We start from the raw sequence: 22,000 nt of genomic DNA on the forward strand, positions 1-22,000 counted from the left end.
TCAATTAGTTAATATAAACCTGGTGAGACTGCTATCTCTAAATGAAATTGGTTTCAACTGTCCCAACAAAAGGGAATCTTTGCTTTTGGATGGCATCATAACCTCTTATACTTATGTTGTCTTTCTTAATTCAATATTATCATGAGATCTGGGCTTTTTCAAGTTCTTGATTAGGTATGGGTTGGTCTTTTTCTCTGGTACCATATGTATATTGAAGAGTCTCTAAAAATAGTTTGTCAAAGACATATGACCCATGCCCTTAACACAAACATAAAATTTCTTAAAGACTCTTAAACAATGAAACAAAATAAACAAAAAAGACCCTAAAACAAACCCATAGTCACATGTCTACTATTAGATTTTTATTTTTATTTGAATACATATACTCACTTCTACTCCAACACTCTTTGCAGTATACAATATTGCCTTTCTCTTTCTCATAGGGTTATTACAAATATAAATTGAAAATGTCAAACAAAGTACCATATTATCATGTTCTACTGACCACCAGAAGCACTCTTTGAACAATTCATATCAATATTTTGGAAGGTTTTCAAGTTCCAAATATCCTGGTCTCATGCTGCTTTATTTCTCCAATTATAAGATGGTACATTTCTTTTTACAAATGGTAGTCTCTTTAGGAGAACAATACCCAAAGACACAGATCAGGAACATTCAAACTTTTAGGAACATATATAATTAGTATTACTTACAAAGTAAATAGCAAAGTAAGAAATATTCAGTTTTGAATTTTGTTAATTTCTGGTATTTACACAGTAAAGAAAACAAACATGACAGAAAAAGCCAGCCAAAAATTAAAGGCTTATGAACTCCCTTATCAAGATATTTTGGGCAAAGGAGAAGAAGAGATAAATCGTCTATGTTCTCCCATTGCTATAGACCATTCTGAAAGTCTAACTGAATGAAAGACAAGATTTAAAAATGTGTGTGTGTGTGTGTGTGTGTGTGTGTGTGTGTGTGTGTGTATGCAGGGAGATTCATTTTAATAAACTAGAAAATGCCTTCAGCAAAGGTACATTTTCCTGAATCTGTGAACAAGTCCTTAGAAAGCAGCCTCAATTTCTGAAACACTATCAGTAATATCAGTTTTAAAAAGTCCACCTTCATAGATTTATTATTTGGAATTCTATCAACATGGTTTGGGTTCTTTCAAATTAATTGGGTGCCTGCTAAAGATATTATTCATACCATTCTATAATTTACATTCTTATTCCTTGTCAAACCATATATTTTTAACTTAAAAAAAATTCTACTACATTTAAAACATCCAACATATTTGCCATATACTACAACAAACATTTATTAAACATCTACCTTCTGTACAGAACTATGTTAGATGTAATTTAGACAAATCAGAGATCTTACCCTCAAGAAGCTTGCAGACTAACAGTGTATACTTGTAAGAGTACAGCATATCTTCCTTTTACTGAGATGATATAAATTAGGTGATTAAGTGGTAAGAATTTTCTACACAGAATGAAAAGGAATAGGTTTCCAAGTCATTTTGAAGATTCATGCAGTAAAAACCAATTACCATAAATAAAAAAGAAACTGCTTTTGCTTGGGATCAGAAAGGGAAAGATATGGTAGCTATAGCATTTCACATGTTATAAGGATATGAAATATGTAAGTTTTGAAAGATAAAGATGTGGGAAGTTCTGTCATACATAATAGTGCAATTCTCACAACAGTTTCAAGCACTTAAAACTTTTAATTATCTTTTATGAACTGTTCTAACTCCATCACTGTTTTCTATTTTCTATAGTGGCCTCAAAGGTTTATAGACACAAGTTTTAGCATTGTCTTATTTTGATAGAAGTCCAAGCAAAAATTAAGACCCCTCTGGGATGCATAAATGAATAAAAAAAAGGAAATTAAAAAATGGTCCTTTAAAAAAGGGAGCATTATCTCTCCTACATATCTCTACCTCCAAAACTAATTCTCTTGTATGGGTTCACAGTTAGGGGCTTTTTTGAGGAGACAATAACTCCAATATTCTGGTTCTAGTTTTGGTTCTCTGCATTATTACACTAATAAATAAACATACAAAGAATTTTTAAATGGTTCTTTATTAAAAAAAGAAAATGATTTCCTCAGAAAGAACTTCATGATCATCATTATTTGTAAGTGACAAATTATAAATGTCATAGCCATCAATCAAAATAGATTTTATTTAAATTGTCAGTATAGATTGATTCTAACTTTATAGTAATAACAAAAAAATGGCTATAATTTTGCTTTGAATTAGGAATTTAAAAAATTTATTTGGTATCTATTTTGCTCACAGAGGATTTTTAGAACTCAAAAAAGAATTCAAAATTCAAATAAGCGGTATTGAGGAAAAACTAACTAAATAAAAAACATCCATGAAAAACAAGAAGCTTATGAGAAAAAGTTAATCAATTAGAAAAAGAGGTACATAGTCTCAAAGATGAAAATAATTCTTTGAAAATTATAACTGGGCAAGGGAAAGTCAGTGACTTTATGAGATACCAAGAAATAACAAGAGAGATTTTAAAGAATGAGAAAATAGAACAGAATGTGTAACATCTTAGAGGAAAAACTATAGATTTGGAGAATCTATCAAGAAGAGAAAATATAAAAATAGTTGCACTACCAGAAATTTATGACCAAAAAGAGAACCTTGACACAATAATGCAAGAAATAATCTAAGAAAATTGTCCTGGAAAGATAGAACATGGTGGAGGAGGGTGAGGGGAGAGGGAGAGAGAGGAGAAATAGAAAAAAAAAATCAATTATCACCATCTCAAAGAGTTACTGTGTGGAAAATACACAAGAATATTGTTGAATTGAAACTCCCACATCAAAGAGAAAATTTTGCAAGAAACAAGAAAAAAAATTCAAACACCCTGGAGCTACAACTAGAATTGTACAATACTTAACAGATACAATAAAAGATTGCAGGTCCTGGAATCATATCTACCTACAATCAAAAGAACTAGGCCTGCAGCCCAAAATACCATATTCACCAAAATTATCTATAATTCTGAATGAGAAAAAATAGGCATTCAACAAACTTGAAGATATTAAGGACTTTCTATCTTTCTAAACCCAACCTTAACAGAAAATTTAACATATAAGAGTAACTATGAAAAATTAGTTTTAAGGAACTTAACATGGACAGACTGTTTAAACATAGACAAATTATTTGTTTTTTAATATATGAGTTTACCTATGTGTGTGTGTGTGTGTGTGTGTGTGTGTGTGTGTGTGTGTGTGTGTATAAAATTCACATCAACAATAGGATAGCTAAAAAGAAAGATCGAAGTTAAGGTTAGCTATCACCATCATGTTATACAAATGAGATGCAGAAGAAGAATAGATGCAGAGGCATTAGAGGGAGGAGAACTTCTAGTTCTCAAAACTTACATTCGGAATGGGTTCAATAGACAACACTACATATTTATACATTTATATATATATATATATATATGTGTGTGTGTGTGTGTGTGTGTGTGTGTGTGTGATGAAAGGTGTGTGTGTGTGTGTGTGTGTGTGTGTGTGTGCGTGTGTATGTCATGAAAGGTATAGGACCTTCCAAAATCTATAAAGAAATAAGGGGGGAGGGATGAGCAGATAGGGAAGCAAAGGGTGAGGGAAGAAGATAAGGGCAAGGTTCTTGGGTGGGGGGACATTAAGTAATAGCAAGGCAATTTATAGAGTAGAATTTAAATTAAGAGGCATTAAGAATAGTTAAGAGGTGTATGTGGGATGTGTTTGGATATGAATGTGTGTATGTATCGCTATATTTATATATGTATACATAAGTATGCCTTTTCTTAAACTCAGCTTGCTTGAGAGTGATGGGAGTGATGAAAAGAGGAAAAATAATAAAGTAAATAAGGTACACGGCAGAGGACCAAAGAACAATTTACAAGGAAGTAAAAAAAAAAAAAGGTCATTCATGAATCTAATTTCACACACACACACACACACACACACACACACACACTTTCTTGATCTAATAATTTGTTGTTATATATTTTGAATTCTCTCTGATGTTCTGCTGGACACATGACAATGTTCTCTTTTATTTTGCTTTATTTTGTTTCGTATTTCTTTTCTGCTTTCCTTTTTTGTTTCTTACTGGTTTTTTTCCAAGTAAAAAAAAATTTTAAATATAGAAAAAAAGATTAAAAAGAGGAGAAAATGCAATTAAGTAAAATAATCAAGATATCAAGGGATCTTGAAAGTGAATGAATGTATGCATTTTTGAGTATGTATATAAGTAATCTATACCAACAATCTCCTAGTTTAGTCATTAAAATAATAGTTTTAAGCTTTTGTTTATACTTTCTTAAACATAATAACTGGTATGCACATTTTCCCTAGTTTTTTTTTTCATTTCATCAGTATGAATTTGTATAAATCATATGTCTCAGAATTCTTCTTTTGTCATTATTGTTTAGGGTGCAGAAATATTTTTCACATATACAGAATATCTGAGAGGATATATTTATTGATTCCACAATCTATGAGCAACAACACTGTTTATCATTCTTTGCAACCATAAAAATATTAATATTAATATTTTGACCACTTGAGGATATGTGCCTAAGACTACATATAAATTTTGTCATTTTTCTAAGGAAAATTTGAATTTGTGTTCTAGAAATTTTATAAAATAAATTTATAAAACCATGAAGAGGTTATCAGTGCTTGAATTTCACACTCCTTCCTATAAGAATTGAGATAATTCACAAATCTCTACCAATATTTTCTAGATATCAGCTGCAATCTTACTTTTTTATTTGTACATTTTAATATTAATATAAATTAATAATTAATATTTGAACCACTCATTTAATTTTTTTTTAATTGTTTGTTCATACTCTGAGTTTTCATCCATTCAGATAATGGCTTTTTGTCATACATATTTGTGTTTCTTCCTACTACTTCCATCTAGTGGCCAAAGTGATTTTCCAAAAACAGATGTCTAAACCATGGCAACCCCTACTCATTAAATTACCATGGATCCCAACTATTTACAGGATCAAATATAAAATCATTTGTCATTTAAAACTCTTCATAAATGAGCAGAACCAGGAGATCATTATATACCTCAACAATGATACTGTTTGAGGATGTATTCTGATGGAAGGGGATCTCTTCGATAAAGAGAGCTAATTCAGTTTCAATTGATCAAAGATGGGCAGAAGCAGCTACACCCAAAGAAAAAACACTGGGAGATGAATTTAAACTGCTTGCATTCTTGTTTTTCTTCCCGGATTATTTATACTTTCTAAATTCAATTCTCCCTGTGTAACAAGAAAACTGTTCGGTTCTGCACACGTATATTGTATCCAGGATATACTGTAATCTATTCAACATGTAAAGGATTGCTTGCCATCTGGGGGAAGGGTGGAGGGAGTGAGGGGAAAAATTGGAACAGAAGTGAATGCAAGGGATAATGTTGTAAAAAATTACCCTGGCATGAGTTCTATCAATAAAAAGTTATTTAAAAAAATAAAAAAATAAAACTCTTCATAATCTGACCCTATTCCACATTTCTAGACTGATTAGATTCTATCTTCTTCCATACACTCTTGGAATTGGGCATGCTGAACTACTTGCTCTTCCTTATACTCAATACTCCTTTGTCCATCTCATTGCCTTGTCTATCTTTATAATGATTACACCCCACCCCCCCAAAAAAAAACAAAAAAACAATAACAACCTGTAATTTTGCTTTGAATTAGAAATAAAAAAAAAACAACAACTTTGATATCTATTTTATCAGATTACCATCTTTTCTATACCCTTTAGTTAACCACCAATTTTTTGTTGTTTGTTATTGTTTGTTTGTTTTATTGAAGCTTTTTATTTTTAAACATATGCAAGGATAAATTTTCATCATTGATCCTTGCAAAACCATGTGTTTCAATTTTCCTCTCTTCTAGATAGCAAGTAATCCAATACATATTAAGCATTATCCATCAATTTTAAGAAAGATTAAAAAGAGAAAAATGCAATTCAATAAAAATAATGAGCTATCAAGAGATTCTGAAAATATGTGTGTGAGAGAGAGTATAAATAATCTACATGAATAATCTCTTAGTTTAATCTTATAATGATTTCCTTTGTTGTTGGAATACACCAGAGAGATGTTGGAATACATGGGAGCCACCTGACAGTTGGCTGCTGGAGAGCCAACCCAGAATGGATCTTCTCTTGTGAGAGGATGATACAAGGAGATTGAGAGGCTTTGCGTTGTCTGACATCTCTCCTGAGAGGCTGTTGCTTTGTCTGACCGCTCTCCTCTTCCCTCTGCCTCCAATTTATCTCATTCCCAGTTCTCAATGCCTATGTCAGTAAAAAAGCTGTGTGTGTGTTGCAACTCCTTCAGATGTTATCATCCACAACTGTGGAGGCTCTCAGAGAATTGACCTCTCTCTTAACACTTTTTCATATTATCCATTTACCCATGTTAGAGAAATCTTCATTTTTTTAATGGACCTCCAATGAATTTTCCTCATGTCCAGTATACTATTCCTTATCACTTCCATTTCTCAAATTTCTAGTTTCTTTCAAAAGCTACATAGTGCAGGAAGACTTTCTAACTGATATTGTCTTCCCTTTCAATATTATTTTCCTTCTACTTTCTTTGTATCTTGTATGTTATATAGTAGATAAAACATTGACTCTGGAAACACTAAGAATTGTGTTCCCTGGTCACTTTTTAGCTATATAAGCCTGGTGAAGTCACTTCATTTCTTCCTCATTTGCCAAATAATGATAACAATAGTACCTGCCTCACAAAATATTTTGGGGATAAAATGTGATAATGTTTGCAAAGTGCTTTACAAATCTTAAAGCATTATATAAATGTTAGCTTATGATGATGATAATAAAATTAATAATTTCCTTCACCCATTATAATAAAGCATCCTTTAGAGCAGGAACTGGTTTTTGTCTTTCTGTTTATCTGAGTAACATAGAAAGCACTCAATAATTTCTTATTGATTGATTATCTAGTTAGTTGCATTATTTTTGTTAGGATAAAAGCTTTTATTTTTCAGTCTCATATAATCACAATTACAACATTTTATATTTTCATGGTAAATAGATCCATTGTTTTGGTTAAAATTTCTTCCTCTATATATAACAGAAAGGGGCCTAATAATGTGATATGTTTTTAATGTAATTTTTTGGGGGGGAGACATTTAGTTTTCAGTTTCTATTTTCATTTTGAATATATGTTGTGATATATTATATATATTATTTTCATCTAAATTTCTTTTCTAATGAACTGACATGTGGTTTACAAATAGTTTCTACCAAAATTTAGTTCTTATTCAAGTAGTTTATGTTCTTGTGCTTTTCAAAATTGTGATAATGAATCTGATGATTCTTAATCTATCTGTGTCCCAATTATTTATTTTTAGTTTTCTTTTAAAACTATATCAAATAGTTTTGATGATTACAATATCATTTCAAAATTTGAAGCTGGAAAATACACTGTTCCCACTGTTTTTTCTTTTGTTCATTATTTTGCTTGAGAATGTAATTTTTTCTCCAAATTATTTTTTAAATTTTGTCTAGCTCAAAAAAATGTCCCTCGTGAGTTTCTTTATCATAGCACTCTACATGTAAGTTATTTTTGTAGAATTGGAATTTTATTTTACATTGGCATGATCTAAGCAGAGCAGGTTACATCTTAGAGAGAAAAAATTCTCTTAGTTGTTGTACTTTTGGATTTTTTCTTTTTTCCATGTAGTTTACTTATTTACAATGTATTTTTCAGTGCTTCACTGATTTAAGTGCTGAAAGTGAAGATATATTATTTTTGATAGGAAAAAAAGTGGGAATTTGGGGACCTCTGAAGAATTTTAGAGATTAAAATTTTGAGATGATGCATTTAACCACCTAATTAAATAATGTTAATTCCCCTAATTAAGGGGGTTGTAACTCATCTTTTATAAGCTCTTTTAGAAAAATTCATTTCTTGGATATGGACATTTTGATATAATTTTAATAAATAAAACATTTGTCAATATGCCTGATGCCCTCTATCCCAAATTTAGTTTTCTAGGTTTTTGGTCTTTTTACAGATATTAAAGTTACTTCCTTCTAACCAAGAATTTGATTAACAAGAAGCATCAAAGGTACATGATTGCAATCATTACCTCTTGGTTCCCTAAATTATAAATATCTCTAACTCTTTTTTCTTTTTTTAAACCAGCTTCCCAGAAATTTCCATATTTTCAATCTCTTCTTTGTGAGGTTCACTCATGCTGGTTGGTCTCAATGTACAATCTTATTTCACTGTTATCAGTGAAGCTAGATTCTCTAGCTTCTACTGCTGACAGTTACTAGCTACATAACTTTGAGATTGAAATTTCATTTTCAAGGATCTTAGTTTTTCAACTATAAAATTAAAGAATTAGAACAAATGATGACTTTGCCACTCTAGAATTCTTTTTTTCCAGTACTAGCTTTAGTAATAGTTGTAAATACTTGCTAGAGCCATGAGAACAGACATGTCCTGATGCCTGTAGAAGAAGATAGCTCTTATTGTTTTTTTCTCTTTTCTTTACATCTCCATTTAGTCTCAGAATAATGAGGCATTAACCATATTCCTTCCTGAATTTGGTTATTTTATAGCCTCCAGTTTTCAAATAAAAATAAAGTACTTACATGCAGCAAATAATAGCTAATCATTATGACAACTGTCTCCTCTTCCCCATATAAACATCCCAACAGGATGTATGTGATTTTTATGATCAAAGGAAAAAATATATGTTTTTCTTGTTAAGAACTAAGTATAATGACTGGCAGGTAGTGAATGCTATTTACATTGTTATCCCCTTCCTTTATATTACCAGAATTATAATAATACAAAAATTCATTTAATTTTGAAATGGCAAATATAAAACTAATATAAGGAGCTAACCATTTCTTCAGCTTTTTAATGTATATTTAAACAGATTCTCTAACTAAATCTCTCTGTGTATTTTTTGGTCAGCAAAAATTTGCCTTTTTTCTTTTCTCCCTAACCTCAAAGTGAAAACACAAGCAAATCAAATAATCTGTTTCAAACATGTAGAGTCAAGCAAATATATATACCATATCCAAAAAACAAAATCTCATTCTGAAATGTGAGATTTTACTTTTCTAGGATATGTAGCAGGTTACATCATTAGTCCTATGGAACTGAGATTAGTCATTATACTGAGCAGAATTCCTGTAGCAGTCACATGACAACATGGATGATAATCATCAGAGTTTTTTGGCTTCTTTTATTTAGGATGCTAAATGCATCAATATTCACAAAATCAATATTTAATTTCATCTCTAAATGGCATTCATAGTCTTACTAAGATATAGTAATAAAGCATGTTGATGAATGAAAGAATCTTTGAAAATAAATTGCTTAAAAATCTTGGAAATAAAATGGGAATGATATAACTTTGAAAACTATTTTTATTTTAACTTGCAGATGAAAGGGAAGATGTTCAAAAGAAAACATTCACAAAATGGATAAATGCACAATTTTCTAAGGTAAAGATATGTTTCTTATTTTAATATAGACACAGTAGCTGTTTAATATTTAAAATTTATTGTCTATATCAGTTTTCTATTTTGTCATTTAAAATATGGAAATTTCTTAGGCAAGGCTTCATTTTAGTAAGAAAAGAGGAAATTTAGAAATAGATAATTATTATTTCTAATGAAAATAAATGACATTCTTCTTGATCAAATTGACCTTTGTGATAATATAGATGCTTCATTATAAAATTCAGTAAGATGATCATAATAGTAATTTGTAGCAAGTAAATATTATTTTTATTGGTGGCCATGATGATTAATAATGATTATTTTTAATGATACATTTTGGTAAAAATAGGACCTCAATAATTTTATTCATCTTGTAAATGTAATTCAAAGCATATTTTCTCCTACTGTAATCTCTATGTGCAAGTGCAGGTACATAAACAAACACATAAATACATACAACTTCATATAAATTTGCTTTTTAAAAAGGAAATTATTAATGATATTTGCATCTTTAATCCACCTCACTTTGAATTATGATAAATCAACTATTATCCCATGAGATTTAACTTCTAGTAATTAATTCTTTCTCACTCCTGATTGCAAGGTTATTTGTCTTTGTAAAGTACAGAGAGTTTCACAAAGATATTTCCATCCTTTCTTTCTGAAACTTTATTGTAACAATGCAATGTGGCATTTTCTGGCAGATTTTAGAAAAACTGTCTTTATTTCTGCTATTAATAATTAGTGCAACATTTATGTTTTGAAAACTTACACCAGAAAAGAATTATAAGAATTTATCAAAAGTATTTGTTGAATGAAGAAGGCTTTATTCTGTTATTTAAAAAGTAATCATATGGGAAAGGGATTAGACTTTTTTGATTGGCCACAGTAAACAGTGATAAAAATAAGATTTAGGAAATAGATTTGTATTTACTATTACTAAGCTATTCCCAATAATTTAGTGTATCCAAAATTATCATTGATCATTTCATATTCTTATCTACTAGATGTCTTAAAGCAGAGAGTAGATGACTAAATAATGGAGATATTATTTTAAAAAAGAAAAGGAGGTATTGAGGTACATTATTGAGGTACAACTTGAAATAAAGTACCTGTCAGTTTTCTCTTCTTTTGGGACTCCTTTAATTGGAAACTTTTGTTAATGTTACATAATAACTAAATATTGTGTACCTAAATTATTTTTTATTATTACAAATCAAGTACAATGGTTGTTTTTATAGTTAGCTGTATTAATATACATTTAAATCTCTTTACATAAAGATATTTTCTCAGATATTTTCATGTTAACTTTTTGTCCTCATATTGAAAATATTTATTTGTCTATATTATTAGGCAGCTAGATGATAATAAACAGGTCACTGGATATGGAGTCAGAAAGAATTAAGTTCAATTCTGGCACTGAACATTTCTTTTAACCTCCATCCTCCTCAGTTTCTTACATTATAAAATGACGTGATAATAGAACCTACCTCTGAGAGTTATGAATATAAAATATACAATGTTATAAGATATAAAAGATATATTTTTAAAGTTTTTTACAAACTCTAAAAGATTAACTCCCAAATATTTAACATTTTATAGCTTTTACATGAATAAGAATTCCATTTCTATGAGAAATGAACTTGATGATTATTTATTTACTTGTGTTAAACTTGGATAAAATTATCTCATTAAGAAATTTTTGTTGATTCTGTAGTGTTTTCTAACTAAAAAAATATACCATTATGAAATAAGGATAGTTGTTTCTTCTTTTTTGCCTTTGTACCTTTAATTTAGTTCGTTCATATTAGTAATCTAACTAATATAATTTACTGAAATGTGATGAATGTAAGGAAAAGAAAAATCTTCATTTTAATCCTATACATGATGGGAAAGGTATTTTCCTAAATGTCAAGTAATGTTAACTTTTGAATTTAGATGTGGTTTTTTTTATCATATAAAACATAAATTTTATCATGATAAAATCATATCAAATAAAATTAATAGCTTTATTTTGTGGGATTTTTAGTATCAATGATTCTAAAGTGTTTTTTTTCTTATTTGTTGATAACACATGTAGATTTTTATTATTTTTAATGTGAGTAGGTTAACAGTTGTTCTAATATTGAATCAGTTATAGAGCATTGAGTCACTGAAAACTCATAGTAAAATATGTTTGTGAAATTAGCTCCAAGTATTTTTTTACTTTAAACTAGATAACATATCTTCTTAATCATTACATAGTATATTGCTGATATACATATAATTAATTTGTGTGTAAATGCCCTTCATCAGAAGATTTTGGAAAATATAAATTAAAATAGATTTATTAAGAAATTTAAAACAACCAACTACGTAAATAAATTTATTGAAAGACAATGCATAGATTTCAGAAATATTTTCACTCCTAAAATTCTTCATCACAAAAACTTAATTCTTCTCCTCAATGAAACAGTCAGTAATAAAATAAAAAAGATGGATAGTGTTTGTTTTTGATCTGCCTATTATTAAATAATTTGATTCCAAATATAATGAATTGTGATATATGTGCAAAAATTCTTTGCCAGTGGCTAAGGTGTTATTTTTGAGAACTAGTTTCAGATTAACAAAAACCATCATCAAAATATTTTGAATTCTCCTCCTACTGTTAAATAAATGCAAAGATCTAACATGCATTTAAATAACTAATGCATCATTGGAAATAGCCTCAAAATTGATTTTCCAGGAAACATGTTATCAAAATAGTAAAATTTTAAAAAATAATTATGGTTCCAGGCAAATTTTAAAGAAAATATTTTTGATAGATTTTTAAACTGCTGAATTTTACAGAATTGTGTTCACCAATAAGACACAACATCTGATTGGATTTGCTACTTTATATAGACTGAACTTGTAAAATTATATATATATATATATATATATATATATATATGTATACACAAATATTTATGAAATTGTAAATTTAATATGTAAATAATTTGTAACTTATTTTGGTCCTAAATGTGTGTACGAAAATATGTATGCATAAATATGCATGTTTTTCCTTGCCTCATGATAACAACAAAAAAATACAGAAATTTAAAGAAAAAAATTCCATAAATATATTTAAATGAAATAATTCAAGGTTAAAAAATTCAATAACTTTGAATAAAAATGATCAATATATATATATGTTCTTATATATGTCTGTACTCATACTGTAATTGAAATTTTTTTCTGTTTTATTTATATTTTTCTAAGCATTAGAAATATGTATACATAGATATTTTTATTTGCCTCATGATAATAACAAAAAATACAAAAATTTTGAAAAAATCCATAAATATATATTTTAAATGGAACAATTCAAAGTTAAAAAAATCAATAACTTTGAATAAATATGATCAACACACATATATATCTCCTTACATAAAATTCTGTACTCATACTGTAAATGAAATTTATATTTTTCCTAAGCATTAGATTTCTTCTTTTCTTTTTGAAATATGGCTTCTACTTTCACTATCTCCTGTTAACAACATCTTCACTTCTTGAAATATACATAGTGTTTAGAGAAATCAAATGAGCTATTCTTCCTTAATTGATGTCCCATTGATGTTATTATGGTACACTTTTAATCAAAATCCTTGTGAAATATTTACCAATTGATTTTTGTATTCTGTATAAAAATAGATTTTAAATTTCATTCTGCTTCTTTTATGCCTGTGTTTTTAAGTAAAGCAGGTAGTTATCATTTTTCAATATGAAAGCCAAAATGCAATTTACAGCTCTTCATGTAATTTTATGTTCTTAATTCATCAAGAATCAAGTGGGCTACTATAAAGGAAAATAAAGATTAGTGCATCATTAGAAGAAAATGGACACAGTGTATGGAATATAGTATTCTAAGGTTTGATTCTAGGCTTTGTTTTATTAATATTTTTGTCAGTATGGAAGAAGGCAGATATACAAAATTTACAGATACCAAATAACTAGGGAAAATAGCTAAACTTCTGGATAATTTGAATAATAAAGATAATGTCCAAATAAATTACCTATTTCTTAAAATGAGTTGAATCTAATGAAATGAGCTTTGGTATAAATAAACATAAGATCCTGTAATTGGACTAAAACTACTCACAAAATAAAATGAGGAGACTGTGGCTAGATTGCAAGTCGTCTAGAAATTGTTCTGGGGATTTTTATCATCTGAGAGATTCAATATGAGTCAATAATGCAATGACAGTCAATAAAGTGAATATGATACAAGGTAAGAGAGGTAAAACTAATGATTTTATTTTCACAATTTTTTCAGTAACTTCAAATAAGACTCTTTTACTCACTCAATGATATTTAAGTGTCCAGATATATGTACAGCCGAGAAATATGTGATTCTATCCTGTTATTTTTAATGAGGTAGGGAAACAAAAACACCACAACTAAACAAAAACTGTATATTTATAAAAATATGAAGAATATCTTCAGACTTTTTTGCTTCCAACTTAGTATTTCTTTGTTAACCCAACTATTACCACTATTGTAAATAAATTTATTGCATAATGACGTGTTTTCTGTCAAATTCTGTTTATTTGATAAATTACCTGATGTTAATTGTAATCCAAGGATAATAAACAGACACACACATGTACACACACATCTATCTGTCTGTATCTGTCTGTCTATTTTTAATAGTAACAATTTAAGTTTATAGCAGTATCCTGATAATTTTGAAGTATTACATAGAAATCAATTTCCTTTAAAATAAAAGAAAAAATGGTATAGATTTTACATTTGTACTACAATACATTAAAACACATGTTTTATATAAATTATGTTTATCACAGTAAGTATACATGATTATTACTAAGGACTCATTAATTCTACACAAATTGTCTATTAATATCTGTAGGTCTTCTGTGTTTTTAAAAGTTCTAGTGTTTGTTTTGTGAATATTTAACTTGGGATTCACAAAACTGATTGTGAATAGAATTCAATCACTCTGAAATCATCAACATGCCTATTAATGTAAAGTTCTACTAAAGTTGATATTATGGACTTGAAATTATATACAAGAACAATAATAATTGATTAAGTGATAGATTCCAGCCCATCTTTTTGCCATTAGACAGTGACTTTGGCAATTAAGATATTTCATTTATAGCCACTTAGTTATTCAGGAGGAAAAGGAGGGAGCAGGAGGAGAAGAAGAAAGGAGGAGGAAAGCAGCAGTGAAAGCAGCAGCAGCTCATCCATTCATTAAATAAATGTATAATATAAAGACCGTAAATTGGCAAAGTCTGGTAATGAGATTACCTCAATAATGCAAGTGGGAGTTTATATCAATGTGCCTGAATCCAGTTGGCTATAAGCCAACATGAACTTCAGTAATAAGAGAACAAAAGCTAAATTCTGCATCTCAAGATACAATGGCCAATGAGATTAGAATCAGTCTTTAAAAGTCTGTATATAGAAAAAGAAAGCTAGAAAGCTAGCCTCTACCTTTCCCAGTAGGAGATAAGATCAAATCTGAACCAGGACACTAAAACCAGGAGAGATAAAGATGGGGCCTGACATCAGTATGATTTCCAATGTTTCATTCCACAAGAGAAGGAAAGATTCCTAATTAGAGATCTTGCAAGTCCAAAACCAGTACCTTCAGTTGATCACAAGTTGATGGGAAATAATAGCAGGGATTAAAGCAGAAAGTAAGGTTTCATCCAGAATGGTAGCAAGAGTTGCATCTACAATAAAGAAATCACAAGACTAATTTTTAACTCACAAGAAAGCTCTAGGAAAGTGGATTGAACACAAAAATCTCAATCTAAGAATTAAGGCTACAAATATAGGGAAGAAGATGAAAAAATAAGAGGAAGGGAGAAGAAAGAAAAGAAGGTGAAGAAGAAAAATCAAGGGAACCCTGGTTTCAAAAAAAAAAGAACAAAAGGATGTCTCCATAAAAATGATAATCAAATTATTGATAGCAAGAAATGATATAAATAGCAAGAAAGCAAAAGTAGTATTTCTGATTATCAAAGAAAGGCTTAATAAAATTGAAATAAAAATTGAATTAGTAAAAATAGGAACTATTTAAAAAACTTATAGCTTCATGGACCCACACTTAATACTGTATACCAAGATAAGATCAAAATGGGTCTATGATTTAGGCATAAAAAATGAGATTATAAATAAATCAGAGGAACATAGGATAGTTTACCTCTCAGACTTGTGGAGCAGGAAGAAATGTGTGACCAAAGATGAACTAGAGATCATTATTTATCACAAAATAGAAAATTTTGATTATATCAAATTAAAAGGCCTTTGTACAAACAAAAATAATGCAAACAAGATTAGAAGGGAAGCAACAAACTGGGAAAACATTTTCACAGTTAAAGGTTCTGATAAAGGTCTCATTTCCAAAATATATAGAGAATTGACTAATTTATAAGAAATCAAGCCATTTTCCAGTTGATAAATGGTCAAAGGATATGAACAGACAATTTTCAGATGATGAAATTGAAACTATTTCCACTCATATGAAAGAGTGTTCCAAATCACTATTGATCAGAGAAATGCAAATTAAGACAACTCTGAGATACCACTACACACCTGTCAGATGGGCTAAGATGACAGGAAAAAATAATGATGAACATTGGAGGGGATGTGGAAAAACTGTGACACTGATGCATTGTTGGTGGAGTTGTGAACGAATCCAATCATTATGAGAGCAATCTGGAATTATGCCCCAAAAGTTATCCAACTGTGCATACCCTTTGATCCAGCAGTGCTATTACTGGGCTTATACCCCAAAGAGATACTAAAGAAGGGAAAGGGACCTGTATGTGCCAAAATGTTTGTGGCAGCCCTGTTTGTAATGGCTCAAAACTGGAAAATTGATGGATGCCCATCAATTAGAGAATGGTTGGGTAAATTGTGGTATATGAATGTTATGGAATATTATTGTTCTGTAAGAAATGACCAGCAGGATGAATACAGAGAGGCTTGGAGAGACTTACATGAACTGATGCTAAGTGAAATGAGCAGAACCAGGAGATCATTATATACTTCAAAAATGATACTGTATGAGCATGTATTCTGTTGGAAGTGGACTTCTTCGACAAAGAGAAGATCTAACTCAGTTTCAGTTGATCAATGATGGACAGAAGCAGCTATACCCAAAGAAAGAACACTGGGGAAATGAATGTAAACTGTTTGCATTTTTGTTTTTCTTCTTGGGTTATTGTTACCTTCTGAATCCAATACTTCCTGTGAAACAAGAGAACTGTTCAGTTCTGCACACATATATGGTATCTAGGATATACTGTGACATATTTAACACGTATAGGACTGCTTGCCATCTTGGGGAGGGGGTGGAGAGAGGGAGGGGAAAAGTCGGAACAGAAGTAAATGCAAGGGATAATGTTGTAAAAAATTACCCAGGCATGGGTTCTGTCAATAAAAAAGATAATTATTAAAAAAAAAAAAAACCTTAGAGATCAAGGATATTTTAACTTAACCTTTTAAAAAGATGAAAGCTAAACTCAGTATAAATAAATGAGAAGAAATCTTTCCTTCAAAATGAAGAGGAAGTAAAATAAAACATTAAAAAATAGTTTATCTTATCATGTGCCTATAAAATTTATAACAAATAAAATCAGAGAATATTTTCAGATGTTTTTACTAAATTAACCAAACAAGAAACAAAGAACTAAAACATTTTTGTCTTCTCTATTAGATTATGACCTTTTTGGTGACAGAAATCATGTGGTTTTAACTTTATATCCCCAATGTTTTATATACTATCTAACCCATAATATGGCTTTTTAATAAATGCTTAGTGGCTTTCTAACATAATCTTGAAAGGAAGGAAGAAAGGGATGGAGAAAAGAAGGAAAGCAGAAAGAAAAGAAAGAAGGAAGTGATGAATTTTTCAACTTAATTTTATTAAATATTCAAGAAAAATTCTCATTTTAAATAGTTTGCAAATATAAAGAAAGGAAATATCCTACCAAATTACCTCTGTGGATGAAGTTTAGTCTTGATAGCTAAATCAAAGAGGTATAAAGTAGAGAAAGAATGTCAAATAAAAATATTAACCAAGAAAATATAAAAATTTTAGAAGTTTTATATAGCATCAAGAAGTTGAATTGCTAATAGAAAATTTTATAGACTATATTAATAATGAAATAAGTCATAGAACAGTGTTGCAACTCCAAACTAGCATGGCATTTTTTTTATTTAAAAAATTAAAATTTAAAAATCATTTTAAATTATTTTTGATTGACTCAGTAAATTTATTGATTAATTATACTTGTTCACAAAAGTAATAGATTGCCTTAGGATGTAGCTTCTACTTATGGACTACATTCAAATATGATAAATATTTAAGAGGTTAAAGTTGTTTTTTGTTTGTTTTTGTATTATGATCCTTGCACATTAGTAAACCCTCCCAAAAGCATGTCACCTCCAAATTTATTGAGCTTATCAATTATTCCTTTTCAAGTCACTAATAGAAATGTAGAGGATAGTTATTTTCATAAGAATAGGCGTAAATAATGTTTGTATTACCTTTTGCCTCCAATATTTAAGTATTTGATATTTTGGTAGAGAATATAGAGATATTCAATGCATAGTAATAAAATCAGATTGATACAGAGCTGTTTATGTCCAGATTCAAAGGGTTGTTGTTGATGGTACAATGTTAAGGTAGGAGAACTCCAGTGTAGTGTCCCAGGGACATGTGCTTGGCTGAATGCTGTTTAACATTTTATCAGTGAAGTGCATAAAGGCATTACCGCTATGCTTATCAAATTTACAGATGGTTTAAAACTTGGAGAGACAACTTACATGGTGAATGACAATCATAATACTAGAAGATTTTGAAAGCCTAGAGCTTTGGACTTAATCTACTCTATTTAATTTAAACAGGGATAAATGTGAAGTCTTATACTTTGATACAAAATTTAACTTCACATGAATAAGGAGGGCACGGATAGACAGCAGTTTAGAAAATAATTTGGATGTAATAATAATACAGCACTTTAATATTTCAAAGCCCCTTACATACAATAACTCATTTGATTCTCACAATAACTCTATGAAGTCAATGCAATTATTTTCACAATTTTATAGATTGGGAAACTGAGGTATTCATTTGAGATGAGGTGACTTGCCCAAAGTCACATAGTTAATAAGAATATGAGACAAGATTTGAACTCTTGTCTTTCTGACTCAAAGTTCAGTGGTACTGTGCCTATCTTAACTACCTCCCAACTGTATGGCAACCTCAATATGAATTAACAATGTCATAAAAAAACAAAATAGATATTATGATATTAGTATGCAATCGTGAGGATAGTGTACAAACCTTGTCAAATCTCATCTGGAGCATTTTGTTTAGTTCTTCATAATACTAGAGATTGTCCAGAGGCAGATAATCAGAATGAATGAGAGTTTTACTCTGGTCTCATGTGAGGATCACTTGAAGAAAGTGGGCATGATCAGCCTGGAGAAAAAAAGATTCATTAGAAAAATGATAGCTGTTTGCAATTACTTGAAGAGCTATCATTTGGAAGACTGACTAAACTTTTTCATTTTTTAAAAATGTATAAAGTACATAAGATTAAAAGAGAAGCTAATTACATTAAAATATAATTATCTAATTTTTTTTTTAAGTTCATGGAATCCAGATTAAGAACACTTGATTAAAATTTAGCATTACTTCCTTTTGCATACAATCTTTTCTTTCTATATATCATGTTCAAAGAAATTATTGCTACACAAATCTGTGGAGATGGAAATCTCTGTTACAAAACTTTATTGTAATTTTTTTCTGAAAACACTAATTTTGTTTCTCTCTTGGCATGTAAACATCTCCATATTTGTCCTTTTTGAAGCAGGGTTAAGAAAGCTTCTGGAAATTGCATGTATTGGAAAACTCAATAATTATGTTAATTATTTAATCCTGGAAGAAGCATTGCTTTTCATGTTTTCCTGAGCCTAATCCTTACAAAGTACCTGAGTAACAAAGGGTATCATTTAGATGTGAAAAGAAAATTGGGTTTTAATGATTTAGGATGTTTTTTGTAGAAAAAGAAGACAGTTGTTTAGAGAGATGATCTTTCACAGAAATAGGATGCTCATCTTTTCATTCCACTGGCACCACACTTTTTAATTTAGCCCTTGATACTTTTCCTCTGGAGTTTTAGAAACTACATATGTTTGGATCTTTAAGCTACTAGACTGTGAAATATCTTCTGAGAAAAATGGAAGCAATCTATGAAATCTACCTTAATAGCACTGATTGGTCTTAGGGGCACACATGCTTAGCTTCCAAATATAAACATTTACAGCTCTAAATGATGATTTCTGTCAGAAGGCATTATCTGTCTTATAGTCCCTTGATTTATTGCTTACAATTCTGTTTCCTCTGTCTTACACAGAGAGGTTAAGTGACTTGCCCAGTGTCACAAAGCAAGTCAGAGTCTGAGGCAAATTTTGAATTGTTCTCTTCCATAAACTTTTGACATTCTTGGTTTTATGAACTTTAAAAAAAATTAATAGCTTTATTTCAATATAATTAGTTTCCTTTTTTATCCTGTGTATTTTATACAGAAAAAAGGGCAGAAAAAGTTTAATTGGTCTTCTAAATGATAGCTGTTCAAATAATTGAAGACAGCTATAATTTTCCTAATGAGTCTTTTTCTCTCTAGGCTTTTTCTCTATTGCTTATAATTCTATTTACTCTGACTTAGAGAATAACATTATTCCATATTAAAGCAATATGCTTTGCCTAGTAAATTTTACAATAGAGATTAAAAAATACTTTCTTTTAAGATTATAGCAAAACTGGGAAATACCCATAAATTTTGGATAACTTGTCTTCTACACCTATAATATTCTTTCTCCTTACCTCTACTTGGAATTCCTTAGTTTGATTTTCTTTCTAATTTTAGCTCAAGTGCTCAGTCCTCCAAAAGTATTTTCCTGATCCCCACTCTCACTAGTGCCCTATTCTTCCAATTACCTTGCATTTATTTTATACAGATGTTACATTTAACTATCTGTGCACATTTTCTATTTCCCCAGTAGACTGTTAGTCACTTGAAAGCAGAGACTGTTACATTTTTGACTTTATTTTTTAGCACTTTTCTTAGTGAGTATTAACATATAAGTTGGCAATTAACAAAATGCTTATTGATCATTAGAACTATTTTTTTCAATTCTTTAAAAATGTTGATAATCAATGATTTAGCATATTGTTTAGTTATATTCCTTACAAAAATTTCAATATAGATTTAATTACAGAAGACTTTACAGATCTTGAGATCTCAAAATAGAAAAATATGTGCTTATATTCAGGTTTGTCAGCCTACAAATGGCCCCAAAAATGTAGTCCAAATATAGAGAATCATATAAAATCAATCCCTTATTAGGTCTGACTTAAAATATTAAGTAGAATATACTCCTTCTATGAAGAAGAGTGATTCTGCCATTTTTTTTCCTTTTAATTACAATATTATCAAAGCTATAATGGCTTACAAATACTTTCTGAGAGACTCCAGAGCTAGAAGAGATCATTTAGTTATGTGTTAACTTCTTTTTAATATGTTATAGACCACTTTGGCTGTTTAGGGAAAGATATGGGCTCCATAGGAAATTGTAAATTTCAGTTGAAAATGAATAAAATGAAAGATATTTCATCCCACACTCAAGTTCATGGACTACTTGATCTGTAGAGCCCAGGTTAAAAACTCCTGATACTTCAATGTTCCATTTTCTTTCATTTTCATTTTTTCTCACAATAATTATCATACTTTAATATAAATGTAGAAAGCTACAACTCAAAATTGAAATAGATTTAGGTAGAGAGGCGTAGATAGTTAAATTCTAAATTAGAAAGTGAATACCAGGGAGTTGGAGTGATCTGTGGTCATAAAATAATAAAAATAAGTCAAAGTTTGAACTGAGGTGCTCTGAGGACAAATAAAGTGAGTGCTCTTTATTGCAGTACAAGCCCTTTCATGAGAACATTCATCTATTCATTCTACTTGTTTTCAGAAGAAAAAGCTTGACCTTTTTATACATGTCTTGGAAGTTATGTTGACTTTTCTTTGAAGAGTTCTCAAGTATCTTCTGCCCTCTTTTTCTTTACATCTTGCTCACAGAGAATATTTCTGAATATGAACATTAACATATTTACTGAGTTGTACCTATATTTATAGGCCTAATTCAGACAGAATATAACTTTGGAATGGATTTACAATTTATAGGAAACTAGAAATAACAAGTAGATTATAAATTCCTGAATATAAATTGTACAAATAGCAGGCTCTGAACATTTTTGTCAGATGATTAGATGAAAATAAAAGTATTAAACTCAGACATTCTTTAATGAGCAGAAGTGTTGAATTTAGTGGGAAATGATTGTTAAACAAATCAGATTAATCTGGGGTTTTGGCTTAATCTGATAATCATTATTGTA

The 22,000-nt window shown here is 29.6% G+C and overlaps 1 protein-coding gene across 1 annotated transcript in view; it reads left to right on the forward strand.

Moving 5' to 3' along the window:
- The window catches only part of DMD (dystrophin), a 2,219,276-nt gene that overhangs the window by 187,738 nt on the left and 2,009,538 nt on the right, over positions 1-22,000 (forward strand). Inside the window, exon 2 of the mRNA XM_051991017.1 lies at positions 9,482-9,543. Coding sequence (XP_051846977.1) covers positions 9,482-9,543 — 62 coding nt within the window. The remainder of the gene's footprint in view (positions 1-9,481; positions 9,544-22,000) is intronic.

This window comes from Antechinus flavipes, chromosome 3, assembly GCF_016432865.1.
Source record: "Antechinus flavipes isolate AdamAnt ecotype Samford, QLD, Australia chromosome 3, AdamAnt_v2, whole genome shotgun sequence".
NCBI classification, from domain to species: Eukaryota; Metazoa; Chordata; class Mammalia; order Dasyuromorphia; family Dasyuridae; genus Antechinus; species Antechinus flavipes.